We start from the raw sequence: 19161 nt of genomic DNA, 5'->3' as shown, positions 1-19161 counted from the left end.
TGGCCGGTGGAGCACGTGGGTGTGAAGTGTGCAGGTGTGAAGTGTGCGGGTGTGACATGTGCAGGTGTGAAGTGCAGGGGCGGGACAGGACACTCACTGTGGCCGGTGGAGCACGTGGGTGTGAAGTGTGCAGGTGTGAAGTGTGCGGGTGTGACATGTGCAGGTGTGAAGTGCAGGGGCGGGACAGGACACTCACTGTGGCCGGTGGAGCGCGCAGGCGTGAAGTGCAGGGACGCCTTCGCCCCCTTCAGGCGCGTCTGCCCCCAGTAGGCGATGGCCTGCAGCTCCACGGTGTAGCCGCAGTCTGGCTGCAGTCTGTCCAGGATCACCGAGTTCTGGGACTGCAGGGGAGAGAGGATTCGCCCAGCTGGTTACAAACTGCTCTGCCGCCCCTCTTCCTTGAGGAGCCAGACGGTCCTCAGGGAGCAGCTCATCAGCCCCTACTGTACCTGTGCCTTTAATTTTCTAAGTTCACACAATTCTCTCCATCTTTAGGATCTGAAAATCTAGTTTTACTATCAATATAAATTGTACACAATACCCAAACAGACTTTTTAGAAATTGTGTCTTATCCAATCATTGGATCCTCTTCCACTAGTATAGAAATGAATAATTCAGGGGCACCGGGTGGCTCATTCGGTTGAGCATCAGACTCTGGATGTCAGCTCAGGTCCTATCTTCCCATTTGTGGGATCAAGACCCACATCAGGCTGTGTGCTGACACTGCGGAGTCTGCTTGGGATTTTGTCTCTCTGCCCCTCCTCTGCTTACTCTCTCTCCTCTCAAAACAAACAAATAGACTTTAAAAAAATGTAAAAAAAAAAAAAAAAAGAGAGAAATGAATAAATCTGCCCCCAACGATTCTAGACACCACTTCATGGAGAAAAGAGACATATTTATATTTGCCATAAACTGACAGAGGCTTGTGTTACCACATACCTGAAAAAAGTATGAATTGGCACTAATTGTATTTCTTTGATATTTATCCTAAACCTTCTATGAGTAAATTTCAACCAACAGTGGTCATAAAAATCATCGTGAGAAAATGCTTTAAGATTTTTTTGATCATCGTCACTGTTAGTAGCAAGTACTCATCTAAGTTTGTGTGTGATGCGCAGCGTTAAATGAAGCAAGTCGAAACCCTATTTATTTGCTTGATGGCTGGAGGCCAGATGGAATTTTGGAGGCCAGACTGGGAGATCCAGTGACATCCAAGGGCACGTGCATGACGGTGGCTCCAAGACAGGAGCTCAGGTCCAAAACCTCTGAGTCTGCTGCTCTTCCTAGGGTTCAAGAAAAAGAGGGTCCTGAAGTCCCTTACAAGAACTTGTGATGAAGGAACATAAGGTTATTGTCTTAGAATTCAAGATGGTTGTCCAACTATTATGCGTGTGTTGACATCAAAGAGCTCCCTGGCTGTAGGACTTGCCTACAAATGGTCAAAGCAGTGGTATTGCCGATCATGAAGGTCAGACAGGGTCCATCAGTAATGCAACACCCAACAGCACAGGCCACTGGCGGCCCTCACTTTCCAGTGTGGATGGTTCCAGTGTTAATTGTGCAGCGTGCTTGTTGTATGAAGGAAAGGCATCGTCTGAAATCATCGAAGACGGAATCACATCCCCAAGTCCCTTGCGTAAATTCCGCAGCCACTAACCGCATTCTGATCACTGTTCCAGGACTTGTGAGATCTCTTTCCAGCAAGAGAACATGCTTCTCATGGGCGTTCCAGAACTCTGACCTTGAGGCTTGCTATAAATTATAGACAGCATCGCTGTATGCTTGGGGCTTTTGAGGGGTCGATTATCAGAACGCGGCCATCCTCATCTGCTAGGCTCCGCAAGGCTGATGGGATTGCATTTCCAGAACTGGAAGTCTGAGTCAGACTCCAGACTGTGGCTGCTTATCCTGGTGAGGTGGGGACGGCACTCTGCAGCCTCCTACCTGGTACTGCCAGAGAAAAGCCATCCCAGTGTCTTGGGATGGACGATCTACCTCTTTTAGCCTTCAGCATGTCTGCATAAACTACCAATTCTCAATGTCTTCTAGTCACGGCTTCCTGTCGGATTGCCTGTCATTCTGCCTATGTGATTATCTCCCAGGTAAAAGAAAATCCACTTTTGAAAAAGCATCCCTGTTGAAAATCCCTTCTCCCCTTATTTACCTAGGGTATTAGAATGAGATCTTGGTAAATGGGAACCCATGGATTCCCAAGAAGAAAATTTCATAATTTCTCATGTTCTTATGGATTTTTCCAGTTTCTAATCTTAATGTCAGTTGGTCAGATTTTAACATGGAGAAGTCAGTGACCCACATGACCTACGGCTTACCTGTAGTGGACCCAAAAACGTAAGTCACTCATAATATAGTAACCTACCATTTTGGCTACTCTGGCCCATTAACGATTTCAGTTAAACTTGCAGTTCACATTTTATTTATTTAACTGATGTAGAATAGAAATAAATTGCAAAGTTTCCTAGTAACCTGTGAGGCTATTTGGTGACTGATGGTGGAAGTGTTTGTATATGTGTACGCTCGGGGGGGGGGGGCAGTACCATAACCATTTCACACATCATATTTTGCTTCTGATCCCTATGATCCCTTCAGATCTTCCTATGAGATAATCATACATTGCCAATTATCAATTGCTGTGAAGTCCTTCAAAATAAAAGATGGAACAGTCAGGAAGTCTCTTAAAAGTAAAACCAAACTAGGCATTGCAACTAAATATTGAGGATACAGACGTGTTTTAGAATTCTAAATGGCACAGCAATTGGAATCTTCACTGCCAAAAAAAAAACCAAAAACCAAAAAAAAGTCTTGCTATCCTTTTCAAAAATGTTTTCAAACATTTGTTTTTTTATGAAATCCGACTTTATAAATTAGGGGGAAGTTGTTTATTTAGGTTTTATAACAATAATAAAAGAATGTGTACAAAAAGGAAACCGGGTAACTCTGTATTATGCACTAAGAACTTCATACAATGCAAAATATTCACTACCATAGAAATCTCACTTCAGAAAATGGGTCAGTGAAGACTATTTCTTTTTTTCTTCTTCTTCTTTTTTTTTTTTTAATGTTTTATTTATTTCTAGGAGATAGAGTGAGAGACAGCGTGAGCAGGGGAGGGTCAGAGAGAGAGGGAGTCACAGACTGAAACAGGCTCCAGGCTCCGAGCTGGCAGTTGTAACAGAGCCCGACGCAGGGCTCGAACCCACGAACCGCAAGATCATGACCTAAGCGAAAAGTCGGACGCTTAACCGACTAAGCCACCCAGGCGCCCCTTAAGATTTTATTTCTTGCCATCTGGCAAATAAACCCAGAACTCGAGCTCTTTTAATCAACGAGAGAAATATATTGTCAAACATGCATTTTCCAAGCTGTGTACTGTTCCACTGATTAGATTACAGCTGGAAATACCTTCAACAGAAAAGCCGGGAACATTTGCTCTTCGATTTACAAGGATCTCAAACAAACCCAAAGAAAAAGAACTAAACGTAAAGGACATTTTGAATTATATCGTTTTCTATGACTGGACAGTTAAGATAAAAATGATTTGTGCCCCTTCCCTTTCTGGAGTTGGGCCTGCCGTTTGGATGTGAGTCAGTCAACGGGCTAAATGCAGCTGTTTTTTGTTTGTTTGTGTTTTACCTAAAATGTCAAAGGCAAAAACATGTAGCATGGCCCTCCATTCCTGACCTTCCTCGGCCCAAACGAAAGGGATGGGACCCTTTCCTTCACGCATCCCTTCCCTTAGCGAAGCAGAGGCCACCTTCCCGGTCAGCCGCCCTGAGCTCTGATACAGCCTGGAAGAAGACAGCTCTCTTCTGGTTCCCACTTACCCCATCCGTAGTCTTTCTCCGCTTCTTTTTCGTTGGGACAAGTGACTTGGTGCTGACCGTCCAGCTCCAAAATACCTTATAGTGATGTACAGGGATGTCTGCTTCCTCGGGGACATCCCAGACAATGGCCACGGTCACGGTGCCGTCACCATTGGCGGTGGAGTTTGCAAGCCGGAGGTTGGCCGGGGCGGGGGGCGCAGACGGATCTGAAATCCAGGAGAAGGATAGTGTGACTCGAGTACCAAGGTGACAACGAAACTCACATCCTAGCAGGTCCAATGACTACATGGTCAATGCATGAGCACTTCCTGGTATGTGTAGAAACGCTGGAAATGAATACAATCCCCTTTGGAAGCCTCTGATGAGAATACAGTCTACAAAAAAGTAAGATGCATTTGCATGGGACATATCTGTAATCTAGAAGGCTCCTTCAAGGCATTTACATATCACAGAGTGTGAGTGGGGGAGGGGCAGAGAGAGAGGAGGCACAAAATCCAAAGCAGCTCCAGGCTCTGAGCCGTCAGCACAGAGCCCAACGTGGGGCTCGAACTCACAGACCGTGAGATCATGACCTGAGCTGAAGTTGAATGCTTAACCAGCTTAGCCACCGAGGAGCCCCAGATTGCTTAATTTAAAAAAAAAAAAAAAATGAGTAGAGGGGAGCCCGGGTGGCTCAGCTGGTTGAGAGACTGACTCTTGTTTTTGGCTCAAGTCATGACCCCCAGGTCATGGGATTGAGCCCCTTGTCAGGCTACACGCTGAGTGTAGAGCCTGCTTGGGATTCTCTCTCTCTGTCTCTCTTTCCTGCTGTCAGAGATAGATGATAGATAGATAGATAGATAGATAGATAGATAGATAGATAGATAGATGATAGATAGATGATAGATAGATAGATAGATAGATAGATAGATAGATAGATAGATAATGTGATACTGTTGATAAGGTGGTTCAAAAACGGTCAACTTTAGGAACCTTCTAGGAGCACCTAAGACATACACTGGAATACAGTGATTCAGTGAGTCTGAGTGGGACCCATCTCTCTATTTTTTATAGTTTTACATAAATACGTATTTATATGTTTTATGTGAAATATCTTTCTCCATGTAAAAAACACAGGTAAGTTTGCATTAGATGACCTACCTGCACGCCGGAACTTGGAAAGCATTGCACCTGCCCGTGTCAAAAACCAAGTGGTGTGAACATGACTCAACTCTATGCAAGCTGAACACACTTGTCACTGTTACCCTGGGTGTGGGAAGCCCAGGATTCCTAGCTGTCCTGGCTCAGCAGAGCCCCAGGAGCTGTACTTGGGTCATCGGCGTGATAGGACACCGCCAACCACTGCCTCGTGTTAGAGTCCCATTTTCTACCTGACACGGCTCTGCTGAATTTCCCCTCGGTCCTGCGGGATGCTCATTCTCTTCTCTGCCTGATCCCTGCTCTGCTTCATCCCCATGCCTCCATGTCTAAACAAGATGGCGTCCAGCCCCCAAACTCGAGGACCTCTTCTTTCTCGGGTACTCGCACTTTTTAAGGATCTCGTCTGGGGACAGCTTTACCCAGAATCTGTGTGCTGCAGACTTTCAAAAGTATGTCTTCCACATAGACATCATCCCAAACTCAAATATTCAGATGGTCTTCCAGTCAGCGGCTCTTGGAGGTCTCAGAGGCAACTCAAAACTAGTGTGTCCAGCACTCACGTCATAACTGTCACCACGCCACAGGAGCCTACCCTTCGGTAAACAGACATTCCTCCTTCCACTTAACCAGACTGAAAACCCTTCTTGGGCTCTCATATCCCCTCAGGCTAAGTGCTGTTAGCACAGACTTGAGAATATATCCAGGAGTACTGCTCTTCACCGCCACCAGCACCCACACCACACTCCTCCTTACCCCATCACTGCCAACGCCTCGTATCAATGCTCCCTCACACTGCGGCCACCTCCCTGGAGCCCGCCCTCAGCACAGAAGCCAGGTGATTCCTCCCTGCCCAGACCGCGGCCCAATTCTCAACTGCTAGAGGCATCCTGGCTCACTTAGAGTCAGGGTATTAGCATCTGCTACACACCCTGCAAGCCCTGGCCGCACAGTCCCTCCCAAACCTTTCCCAGCCCCACCTGGCCCCTCTGCTTGAGCCACATCGTCCCCATACTGTGTCTCGGAGAGGAAAACCATGACACCACTGACACTTTTCTACCCGCTTTGCCTACATGCCCTCCCCCGGAATCTACCCATGGCTGGCTTCTCACCGCTGAGGGTCGACCAGATGCCCTGTTATGCAACATGGCTACCTGCTCTTTCCTCCCACCACCAAAACTGGCTGACCCGTGGTTTTCTCCTGCTTTGTTAGTCTCCACAGCCCTTATTACTAACTAACCTATGATGTCCTTCATGTCCTATCTGCCTCTGCTCAGGAGAAGGAAAGCTCCATGAGGGGAAGTTTTGGTTTTTTTAACTGTTTTTATCTGAAATCTGAAGGACTTCTCTTCCCAGCATTGATGCGAGTGCCTGGCACACATCAAGCTCTCAGGAAACAGTTACTAAATGAATAGATGAATGAATAACAGACTTCTCGTAAATGCTGACTTTGATTTGTGAGGCAGTATTTCAGTTTCCGTTTTAAACCCGGTCAGTGGGAAACGGGTCAGTCATAACAAGACGGTGAAGTGAACCGAGGGACTGTTTCTGGCTTGAAATAAGAGACAAGAGCTACAGACTCTTCTGAGAGGGAGCCTCGTTTGCAAGTTAATCATCACTTCACGGCAAAAAAAAAAATTTTTTTAATGCATAAAGATAATCAGAGCTGTACATGTCCTCAGTGATGTACCTGAATGGGTATAGGCGAAAATAAGTAGTTACGTGAATTCTCTAGTTACTGTACTTTCACGAGAGGAGATCAAACTCACCTCCTCTCCTAACAGAGAAATGCAAGTTTAAGAAGATCTACTAGTATTAGGGATTCTCTGTTGTCTTCATCTGCTCCGTTCACTACATAATTACTTCTCTGGAAAACCGTCTTACACCTTGGATGTGATCATAATAATCTGGAAAAATACCTTCTAGTTTACAAAACATTATGAAACATGAAACGTTATTATGTTTATGAAACATAATTCATGAGAAAAACCTATGCGGAAATAATGCTTTCAAATATGTGAATTAGTAATATGTGCTTTATATTACCTTAAAAGTAAAGCTCTGACAATTCACAATATCAAGACGGTGTACTGCTGTTACCAAGATGAGACACCCCCAAAACAATCACCGTCCAATTACAAAGCAAAAATGAATTGCAGAGACCATGTAGTTATTGGCCTGATTGTCCTACGTAAGCCAGATATTCACTTGGCCATTCACTCCCTGTAGATGTCAGGGGGGAGGCAGACTGTCCCATGTGCCTAATCTGAAGGATTTCACTTGCAGTCCTAAAATTGCCATATTCACGTCATCCATCCCGTGCCTCGGGAGATGGCTCCCTCCATTACGAAGGAAAATATATTCCCTTTGCTGCGTTACACAAAATCTCTTCTTTCCATTTGCTCGATGTCGTAATTGCATTGTAATTTTTAAATGTCTGCTCGGAAGTCTGCGTGTGAAAAAGAAACACACACACAACCTATTTTAACAAAGCCCTAAGGGATTCTACGGTGTACTCGTTGGTGCATTTTAACAAACTGGTAAAGGCCTTAGGGTTAGAGAGGTGAGGTGACTTGTCCGAGGTCATTCAGGTAATGGGTGGCAGCAGAGTCGGGAGTGAGAATGCAAAGAAGGGTGACGCTCTACAGTGCACGCCTACACATGTCGCATCCCTACACATGTTGAATGTCCTCATCACAGCCATGGGCCAGTGTCCCTGGACAGAAAATGTGGAAAGCCCTTTCACGGGGAAGTGTCCTTTCTCATACACAGTCTAATGCAGGGCCTGACAGACTTTTTCAGGGAAGGAGCAGAGAGTAAACACTTGGGGATCGGCACACCAGACAGTCTCTGTGATAACTACCTAACTCTGCTGTTCTAGCTAAAAGCAGCCATGGAAAACATGTCAACAAGTGACCTGTGTACCAACAGAGCTTTATCTGTAAAAGTGGGCGGAGAGCCAAATTTGGATCCCAGGCCATAGACTGCCAACCCCTGAGCGAGAGTCTTCCCAAAAGCAGTGATACCGTTAGCTTTTTGAAACTTGACATGAGCACCCATTTCTAATGTTATAAATGTATGGTTGTGCTTTCTTTGTTGAGTAAATGTTGGAGTTCTGTTCCCATTTTGCAGATGAGGAAATGAAGGGTGGGGGAGTTTACATGTTAGAGTGTAGGTGGGGGGTATCAGAGCCACATCAGGAGACCAGGGCTCTCCAACCCCTCCCTGTGGGCTTAAATCAGGGCACCCATCCCCCACCTCGATTCCCTCTGTGCTGCCTCCCACACCCTCTGGGCAACCTCCCCGATTAGCAGCGGAAACATCTCAGAAAGCGGAAAGGAAGCGCGCTTCCGAAGAGCTGAACGAGGAAGGCTGTGCGTGCTTCCTCTACTTACATACAATTTCTGGCACAGGCTGTACTGATCATTTAGCATGAATGCCAGTGTTAGCGCTGGACAAAAATAGTTTCTTTCATTAGCAATCTTAGGTGGTGCTTCAAGCCAAGGAGGATGAGATCCTGTGTGGGTTTCAGAAGGAGAGATTTAACGTTTCACTCTGTCTTTAATCTCTGGTGGATGATGAATGCCACAAGTGAGTAGGTAGTATGCAAACAGCAAAGAAGAGAACAACGCTTATAAATAAATAATATACATGTACACATGTACATTCACACATGCGCCCATAGACAAACAACGTATGTTCTAAAAAAAAATGGATGTTAATTTGATCACCGACTTCATTTCCTCAAATGATATCCAAAGATCAAACCTCCCACTGAAATGCATCACAGGAATAATACCCCTTAAGGTAAGTAACAGTGACCAAGTGGATATATATATATTTTTTAACGTTTATTTATTTTTGAGATTGAGAGACAGAGCGTGAGTGGGGGAGGGGAAGAGACAGAGGGAGACACAGAATCCAACGCAGGCTCCAGGCTCTCAGCACAGAGCGTGAGGCAGGGCTCAAACCCACGAGCCGTCAGATCATGACCTGAGCCGAAGTCGGATCCCTAACCAGCTGAGCCACCAGGCGCCTCCCAAGTGGATATTTTTAAAGCAGTGTCATAACTACGCACAAGTTCTCTGAATTAGAAGGTTGGTTCTGATATGTCACTTTTCTTTCCAGACTCAGCAGTTGGGGTAGTCTTCCTTCCCTCATTAAAAAAATATATGTATCACCATGCAGTATCTAGACATTCAACACCTCCTAAGCCTGTGAAAAGCTGCAGAAGGTACCCTGATGACTAAAGTTTCAAGACACATGCATTACAGAGTCTTGCCCAATGGAAACAGCACACATGGAGCAGCTGTGGGGCAGCATATGAAGTCACGGGTCCCCACGGAGCAGCAGGGGACTTTATTACTCTGCATGATGTCTGTTCTCATTTTACTAACACTGTGTAACGTACACACAGAATAACATCCGGTGTGAGACTTGTGTGCTCTGAAAACAACGCTATCTGCGTCTTTTCCTTTTTAACGTATCCTGAGCTCATGGCAAAACAGACAAGGAAGGTGCATGGAAAGCCTCGAATTTGGAGGGATGTGAATATAGTAACTAGAAGTTGACATATTAGCTTAAAGACAACAGAAGGAGATTGTTACATTTTTCCTCCTATGTCCCTTTAGCTTGTGCTCTGTCAGAATGCTCAACTGTTACTGACCAGTCTCCAACACCCAAATGTTTGACTGCTTTGGCAACACGCAAAAGCAAAACAAAACAAAGCAACAACAACAACAAAAAAAAAAACCCTAAAATTCGGATTTTGCTCTGTACGATCTACAAAACTGAAAGACGTCCTTCTTTCCCTGGCTACCCACACTGACACACAGAAGTCATCTCAATGGGCAGAGGACGCTACTTCCCAAATTTAGCAAACGTTTGGCCCGGGTAGTATGAGTCAGCAATACACACTTCCAATACGGGGCATGCAGTAGACGTGCATTTTTTGCCCCTTCAATAAGGATCACCACGATCTGGGGAAGGTTAAACACCAGTTTGCTGAGAAACATAAGCAAGCGTGGCGTGGAACCCGAAACGTAGGATTTCTGCAGGTACAAATGTGCCATGGCTCACTGATGGTTCACTGCCATGTGCGGGGCCTCTGGGACTGGAAACGAGTGGCTCTGGTACAGACGGACTGGGGAGCCTGCCAGACGCGGGGAGAGGGTGAGGTCAGGGGAGAGGCGCACAGCCAGGCTGGAAGCGCACGCCTTTCTCCGGCGATCACCGCCGGCTGACACAGGAAAGGGCCCGGGGACCTTCAGGAATGCGGGCATCCTTTTCATTAAACTGTGAATATATGTATTTTAAACCACAGCTGAAAATGTCCGCGATCCGCTGTGGCAGGAATCCCGTAGCGTGGAGTCCAACCCTGCAGCTGCCGCCTCCCAAGGTCAGTCCCTGCCCTTCACGGCTTCAGGACACACGCTGGCTTGTGAACCCAGATCCTCAGCCAGCCGTGCCGTCACCCCGAGCAAGCTCTGCCCGCGTGTGGACGATGTGCCTGCGCAACAGCCCGCACCAAGGACTGAGTCCCCACAGTAAGGAGCTCTGTTGTCCTCACTGACGACAAGTATGAGAGCCCAACTTCTATCCTGTGCCTTCTCTTCCTCCCATCGCCGCCGTTCCATGGCCCGCCTCCCAGATAAGCCACGTGCACCCAAAGCTTCCACTTGCACGGGCTCCGGAGGAGGCCTTAGCTGGCAGATCAAGCGGCACAGTCCCACGTGCTGGTGCACAGACAGGAGCAGTGACCCTCTGTCCTATGTATGCACCGTGCTTCCTGTGGTTTGTCCAATGCAACGGGATGGAAAGTTCCGGTAGATCTAGGATCTGGGGGTGGGATGGCTAGGAAGACGCCTCATCCTCGCAGTGACTAGGACGGGAAGTCTCCAAGTGCGTTACCATTTCCAGTTTCCAAATAAGGAGGCAAAAGCCAGAAAGAGGCACTATGCATTGGGATATTGAATTATTTGCAATTTTAACTTTTAACGTCAAAGCCGATTTTCCGTAAGTACTGGGGGAAAGTTAGGAGAGGACTTAAATAAGTGAATACAGAAATTATCTCAACCTCTCTTTTGGGCTTGCTGCTGCCAGCAAAAATTCCTGATTTTCTCCATTTTATAATCATGCATTTCTTCTGGGGGACACAGGGGCTAACAGCAAAAATGGTACTCACCGGGGTGAGAAAAACATGAAACTGGGTTACCAATCTATCAACAACTCAGAATTTTCTGTAACAATCGGCATTCTGAGGGGCTGAGATTAAGTTCTTGGAAAACACGTGAGTTACAAGGAAATTAACTTAGTCAATAGCCAATCCATCCTGGCAAACCACAGACTAATTTTGTAGTTAAACATAACCATAAAGACGAGAATGACAAGAATTTTGGCTTTTCCATGAAAATCAGGATTAAGGCCAATGAATAGCAGACAGAAAGCATAAAGTAAATGAAACCCGTTTTATCAAGTTTATTTTTTTTCTGTATTTAATTTTCCTTTTATTTTCAGACGTGTTTATTGTAGATGGAAAAAGTCCTTTCCCTTTTCCCTTGACCCAGACTGAAGTGATCAAGGCTGGCCCTCTACCCAACTCAAATACACTAGAAATTACTTACCCTTTGTACAGACTATTACTTTAGAAGCAATAATTCTTTCTCAAAGCAATTTTAAACCCCTCATGGACTTAAAACTGGTACGGTTTCAGTTCTGGAGCACAGTAGGAATAAATGGGCTTTCATTACATGAAAACGTACCATTTTTTGGAACGTGGCAGTCAGTGTTAGCGTGTTCTATTTCCTGCTTTTGCAAATATGCCCCATATCCATACTTCCATACATCTCACTGAGAAGAACATTCTAGACTCTCGTTCTTGCACTCCTGCAAACCCAAAGTGTTTGTACAGAATTCACAATCACCTCTGGTTTGGTTTAAGTGAAGATGTGTCAGGAAATGACGGGAGTGTCATAACTGCGCTACACGGTTGCAGATTTCCTCCAGGACTTTTCCAGGGGACACTTGACCATTTACAAGATGGCGCCACATCTTTCCCCACTTAATCTCGTCAAACGAAGAATGCGCTCTTACTGGGGAAAAATTCTTTAAACAACCTGATAGGAATTTAACTTACATATAATAAAACTCACTTACGTTAAATGAACCAGCCAGTGACTTTTAGAATTTACGGAGTTGGCCAATCAGCATTACCCACTAGAAACTTCTCAAATCGGTCAGCTTCATTCCTCCACGTGTGTCCCCCGGGGGGCTCACTTCTGGCTTCGTCCAGATTACCATCGCCTTCGCCCAGGATCATCGCGGTGACCTCCTCCGACCCCCTGCTTCCACTTCCTCTCCCCTCGTCTCCTTTCCACACAGCCATCGGAGAGGCCCAGTAAAATCTTAGCCACATCATGTTCTCTGCTTAGCATGTCCCAGCCATTCTCATATCAAATGCAGCATAAAAGCAAAGCCATGCTCTTTACAACGGCTGCGAAGACCCAGCAAACCCAACTCCCTCCTTCCTCTCAGGCTTCATCCCCAGCTTCCCTGCCTTGATCTGTGGATCTACTCACAGGCTCCTCTGCTGTTCCAAGAACACTGCAAGATTAGTCCTGCCTCAGGACCTTTGCACCGACTGTTTCATGGAACTGGAATGCTGCTCCTTCAGGCTGGTGCAAGGCTAACTCCTTCATCTCCTTCACACAAGCATCTCTTTCTCAGCAAAACCTTTGTCTGCGCTCCCTAAAACTGTAAAAAAACAAAATACCCCTTCTCAGTATCTCCCTGCGTTCTATTCTACCATCAGTAATCACTATCTCTCCTACTTTACAACAGTATTTTACTTATTAATCTTGTTTACGGTTTCCTCACACCCCCAATTGGACTACATCTGTTTGCCTGTGTGTGTGTTCCAGAATTTTCCAGAAAATTCTTTCCTTTCATTCATTTACTATCCCCTATACCCAGGATAGCGCCTGACACATATAGGTGCTCAACAAATATTTGTTGAATTCACAGAGGAATGAAACGTGAGTGACCCAAGGAGACGGTAAAGACTAAAAACTAACTTTGTTTCTACCTTGACGTTTCCCCAGTGAGGCATGGAGGCTCTTGGGGGGTTCTAACAGTGGAAGATGGTGGACACAACTCTGTGAATACCACAAATCACTGGGTTGTACAGTTAAGAGGAATGACTTTATGGTGCGGTAATTATATTTCAGTAAGTTGGTTAAAAACGGTTTTCCCATTGCAAACCATGAGAGACTCTTGAAGGCTGAGAACAAACTGAGGGCTGATGGGGGTGGGGGGAGGGGAAGGGGGGTGATGGGCATGGAGGAGGGCACTTGTGGGGATGAGCACTGGGTGTCATATGGAAACCAACTTGACAATAAACTATGAAAGGAAAAAAAAAAACTGTTTTCCCGTTGAAAGCACATTTCTGCATTTGATGAAATTGGAGTCAAGTGGGGAAAGCTGTGGTGCGACCTCGGAAATGGTTAAGTATCCTTTAGACCAGTCCTGGAAGGAAATATCTTCAGCCTTTAGCCCGTCTATTACACTTCCATAATACTGTGATGCACTTTCGCTGGAAAAGTAGCAGGATCTACCATGCATTCTATGCAGACATTTCCGGTTCGCAGGAACTGGAGTCTGGGATGCTCGCTGCTGGGTGTGTTTGGAACATGAGGAGCTAGAACAACAGAGTAATGAGAGTGTGAGGCATCCCCAGCATGGTGCATTCTCATCCAACAAGAGCCTGTTTACATTTGAGGGATGCGGGCGTGATTCTGGACGACGAAAGTGCTCAGACACACGGCGGGGGTGGGGAGGAGGCCTGGGACAGCATGGCCTGGGTGCTTCCTCGGAACGGATGCCTCTTAGGCTGTTGGAAGCCACAGGGCCGGCCCTGGGGACTGTCACCAGAGCTCCGCCCAGATCCCGTCCGATCCCTGACAGTCCACATCTGTCCCCAAAGGCTGGAAGGTGCCTCTGCCTACTGTGTTTGCGGCCCTGACCTGACACACCAGACAACCTGCAACAGATCAGATGGTAACACATTTTGGCCACGACGTGCCTGGCTCGTCTTTGAACCACGACACCCAAGGTGAAGAGTGCTCCAGCCTCTTCCTGATCCTCGCCTCTGAACCTGCTGTGACTTCTTCACGTCACCTGCCTCTCTAAACCACCAGGCCAACTGGAGACAGCCAAAGACATGTCCCTAATTCCAGTTTTAAACCTGCTGGTGTATTCGCCTCCATGGAGGGGAAAAACACACTTTTCCTTTCTTAAAAGTTATTTAAAAAAGAGACAGAGTTAAGAGTCTACAACATAGACCGTAATAGGATCCAAATGTGAACTTATTTCGTTTGCAAGCTTGGCACTGAACCAGCGATGGCACAAAGGGGTACCAATGTGACATCGTGAGGAATGGCCAGCCTGGCTGTAACATCTGCATCTCCCCAATCCTGCAACGGAAACCGCAAGTCAGAGCAGCCACTGCAAACCTTCCCGTAACATACATACGACTAAGTCCCTATAAGCCGTGCGTTACGCATGAATATCACAAAGCGTTTTGTTTAATTAAGATAAGTCTAAATTAGCTTCCCTGTAAGATGAGGGGTAGAGCTGTTGGTTAGGAGGTGAATAAGCTCACGGCGCAGCTCTGTGACACACAACTTGTACTGCACATACCATGAACGCTGGAGGCGCACAGCCATCTAAACACAATTGGGGAAATACCCATGGAGGGATCACTCGTATCTAATCCGGGTACGTTCTTCAACTATCACAGGCTAAACTAAACAGAAACATCACATCGTTAGCATTTGTTGGACTCCAGAGCTTTACACTAGCAACGAAGTAACACCTGAACAAAATTATGGCAATGAGGCAGGTGACTCAGGACTTAAATTCTGGACGTTACAAAACAAAGGAGATCAATTCATACTCAATGTAACAATCGTTTCAAGGAAAGCCATACCGTCTAAAGTAGCTCAAACTGAACCCTTCCCTCCCCCCACACATTAATTCAATGATGACTGGCATAGAATATCGTGAGGCAAAGACTCAACCCAAGTTGAGGATGGAAAGCCACCTCTCCAGAGCTGAGAAAACCCCTCTAAGATTATCTTGTGTGACGTTCCACAGTTAAAATGCCCGATGACGGTGTTAATCGTACATTCACACGCTGCCTTCAGAGACATCTGGTCCCAGCCGCCACGAGCAGCAAAGCTGGTGGCCGATGAGCCGTGAATATGAACGTGGGGACAGGACTGACGTGCATCCAGGTACGCCCGGCGCAGGGGACGGGGGAGCGTGGACTCAGGAAAGCGAGACTGACCTTTGGAGGAACGGAAGTGCTTGCTGGGGGCAGTGAAGCCTCGGGTCCCATGCACGTTGACGCCTGCCACTCGGAACTGGTACCACCTGCTGGGACGTATGTCAGTCAGCTGCACCCGCTCATCTGTGGTCTGGGGGGAGAGGTCACCAACACAGAGAACGCTTTTACCCAGACAGTCAACCGGGTCTCTCTTAAACGTACAGCACCTCGTCACGCTGCCTTGACCTTCCTGTGCCCTGGTGCTCACGTGTGGGGGTCGTGCTCAGTTATGAGAAGAGCTGCCAGCAGTCAAGGAATTTCTAGGACGTTTGAAGTGTTTAATTCCACTCACAGGTATTTCACTCCAAGGAGCTAAAGATCTCTGGAGTCAAAACCATATGGACATGCCTGAGCTACTTAAGTCTGGTGACTAAATACATCATTAAATCCATGGGGGTTTTAGTCGCTAAATTATACATATGAGCAAATATCTACATGAGCTAATCATTACATTCTACACAAGAAAATGAAATCGTCTTTTGATTATAGACGGAAAAGGCCTCTTCAATTTGCTTGCCAAGTAGAATCTGGGGAGTCAGATGTGGACTCCTAAGCTTTAACACATGCTAACATTCTTTTTTCTATTTTTATTTTTTAAATTTTTTAAAAAATTTATTTCTGAGAGACACAGAGAGAGAGAGACAGCGTGAGCAGGGCAGGGTCAGAGAGAGAAGGAGATGAATCCAAGACGGGCTCCAGGCCCTGAGCTGTCAGCACAGAGCCCGACGCGGGGCTCGAACCCAAGAAACGTGAGATCGTGACCTGAGCCGAAGTCAGACGCTTAACCGACTGAGCCACCCAGGTGCCCCTAAGCGCTAACACTTTCTGGAAGTACGTTGCAGCCCAAGCCTTTCTTAACATTTTGAGTAAATCCTGTAAGATCTGCTAGGAGCCAGTCGTGTTTCTCAAGGGTGAGGTGTGCTGAGATCTCTCTGTCCGATCAACATAGGGAAAGAAGTGGACCTTGGCGAAGGCACCCAGTTTGGCTGCATCTCCTGCTGGAGTCAGGGGAGCTAAGTTAGCTCCTCTGCCCATCAGGCTGAGGGGAACGGTACCTGCTTTCCCGGAGGCTCTGCGGTGGCCTGCGGACCTCGGCACCCGTTCCAAGGGCCGGATGCCCACATGCGGGGCCTCACAGATGCCCTGCACCAAACACAATATGTGCTCAGTGCAGGAAAGTGGGAAAGTGGGACTGAACTGAAACCCTCCCTATGCCGGGGCCGCAATAAATTTTTTTTTTTTTTTTCTAGGAGAGAGAGAGAGACAGAGTGAGCAGAGGAGGGTCAGAGAGAGAGGCAGTCACAGACTGAAACAGGCTCCAGGCTCCGAGCTGGCAGTCAGCACAGAGCCCGACGCGGGGCTCCGAACCCACGAACCGTGAGATCATGACCTAAGCGAAAGTCGGACGCTTAACCGACTAAGCCACCCAGGGGCCCCTCAATAACTTCTTCTGAAGGGGTGTCACATTTACTTTAATTAAGAGAAAAGAAACATTCCGAGACCAAGAAAGGCTATGAACTCTCACGTGTGGCTTTCCACCTCATTTGGCAAAATACGAGGTGACCCTTTCACAGATATCACATTTACTTTTAAACTTTAGTTTAAAAAACTGAAATCAGCACGATCTCCACAGTATTTAGCACACAAAGGAGACAGGGTGGAAGGAAGACAAAGAAACATGTGAACCAGTTAATAATAATAATAGTAATAATTAGTTACATATATTAATATAAATTTAATTGTAATAGAAAAAATTTATATTTATAAAATATATTATCATTATTATTCAAGATCTTTCCTCTTTCCAAAAAAAGAATAAAAGACCTGATCCTATTGTCCATTACTTTCACAAATCTCTAAGTAATTTGGAAAATTCACAAGTGATATTCTCCCATTAAGGAAGCACGCCACGTAAATCAAATAGACTTCTAGGCTGTATGCCAAACATCTTTATGTTTTAGTGAAAAAAAAATTTTTTTTAATAAATAAGTATGACACAGAATTACCAAATTTTTTGAGCAGAGGTTTTCCCCGCCCGTTTCATCCTTGTGCATCAGCCTGTTTGTTTATTGTGGGGTCTCTTAATTATCTCAGCGTTGATCCCCCTTTAGAGCCTGCTCTTAGGAAAGAACCAAATTCCTCCTCCATACACTTGTACCCTGACACTGATTTTGTATCTACTGAAAACAGTAACGGGAATCGGGTCGTTGGAGAAAAATGACCCGATCAGGGGTGGCAGCTGCTGAGGGCATGAGGCAGGTCCACACTGAGAATCTGTGTGTTTTCTAGACCCGTGTCGGTTTCTCGCAGCTGGCAGTCCGTTTAGCAGCTCTTAAAAAGAAAGAAAATATTTTGCTTTTCTCATCAGGGAGACAGAAAAGGAAGCAGAATGCGTGAAGATAAACGTGCTCCACCCAGGTGGGCTATCAGCGTGAAAGCTGAGCGGGACGGAGGAAGCACTTAGCAAAGACGTAGGAGCCAACGGCTGCTTCCCACTAAGGACTTTGCGATAGGAATCTCACTCCACACTACTCAAGTCCTTGCGTAGAAGAAGGAGGGCTTCAATGCACGAGAAACGCAAGTCGTGTTGACGATGCAGCATCCCATGAACTAGACCTACTCGTGTTTCCTCTCCCTGACTCTGGCTGGTGTTGAGTTTATCTCAAGGAAACGCACTTGTTGGAAGAAATAAGCGTCGACACCGAGATTAGAGAATTATCTCTGCTGCACGTGTATTTTGAGCGAAGTAAGCCAATCGTCACGTTGCTAGTTATACTGGGTTACATCTGTGGAGTCATCCTGTCTTCTGTACACACATATGCTATTATGTCCGTGTCTGAGTGACTTATTTTGGCAGTCAGGATACTCTGGCTGGGACACAGCAAGTTTGTTTTCTTTTTTTTAATGCGTATGTAATTTTGAGCCAGAGAGGGAGGCAGAGAACTGCCAGGAGAGGGGCAGAGAGAGAAGGAGACACAGAATCCTAAGCAGACTCCAGGCTCTGAGCCGTCAGCACAGAGCCCGACGTGGGGCTTGAACACATTAACCATGAAATCATGACCTGAGCTGAAGTTGGACGCGTAACCAAGTGAGCCACCCAGGGTCCCCAGCAAGTTGGTATCTATCTACAGGTATGCGGTAGGCATTACGTCAGGGCGGGGAGGGGTGAGGGCGTAGGCAGCACTGACCTGGGCTACCGTCTGCCAGTGTGTGGCATCGTCTTCACTAGGATGGATTCCGTAATTCCATCTTCTTTGTACCACATAGATCACGGGCTCAATGGAAATATTGAATTTCGAGGACCACTTAATCTCCAGCTGTCCAGACTGCAGTTCTGTGAATCGTAACTCTTTTCTGGGCTTCAGGGGGACACCTGAAACATGACCATGGCAGTTAAAACAATCGGAGGTAAAGCTGAGGAAGAAAACCTTTAGAAAACACAAATCTCATGTAATGACAACTGACCCTCACTTCCTTCCGGAAAAGTGGCTTCTCCCTATCAGGGTTTTCACATTTGAGAGCTTCTCACACTGAGGTCAGCTGAACCGCATTTCAAGAATATTACCTCCTTTTCTTTTAGCTTTCCCATTTGTTTAAGAGGCTCTAAATTGGTTCCTGACTCTGAATAAGCATTTTTCACCCCAGTCATCTCAAGAACAATTTCCTTTACATGCATTATTCTGAATGAACCATGTTACCAGTGGCATCACATGAGGTTAACAAGGAATTCACACGAGGCCATGGTTGTGAAGAGTTTGAAGAGATTGTTCGCATTTAACATGCTCCGTTGCTACTGAT

At 46.3% G+C, this 19161-nt stretch overlaps 1 protein-coding gene across 1 annotated transcript in view; it reads right to left on the bottom strand.

The window, feature by feature from the left end:
- The window catches only part of ANOS1 (anosmin 1), a 185081-nt gene that overhangs the window by 28340 nt on the left and 137580 nt on the right, over nucleotides 1-19161 (bottom strand). The window contains exons 5-8 of the mRNA XM_039238559.1: nucleotides 18552-18736; nucleotides 15325-15454; nucleotides 3843-4048; nucleotides 197-341 (exon numbers count right to left, since the gene is read on the bottom strand). Of these exons, the coding sequence (XP_039094490.1) occupies nucleotides 197-341; nucleotides 3843-4048; nucleotides 15325-15454; nucleotides 18552-18736 (666 nt within the window). The remainder of the gene's footprint in view (nucleotides 1-196; nucleotides 342-3842; nucleotides 4049-15324; nucleotides 15455-18551; nucleotides 18737-19161) is intronic.

The sequence above is a fragment of the Hyaena hyaena genome, unplaced genomic scaffold (assembly GCF_003009895.1).
Source record: "Hyaena hyaena isolate Hyena2069 unplaced genomic scaffold, ASM300989v1 scaffold_142, whole genome shotgun sequence".
In the NCBI taxonomy this organism is placed as follows: Eukaryota; Metazoa; Chordata; class Mammalia; order Carnivora; family Hyaenidae; genus Hyaena; species Hyaena hyaena.
This window is presented reverse-complemented; position numbering and strand designations above follow the sequence as displayed.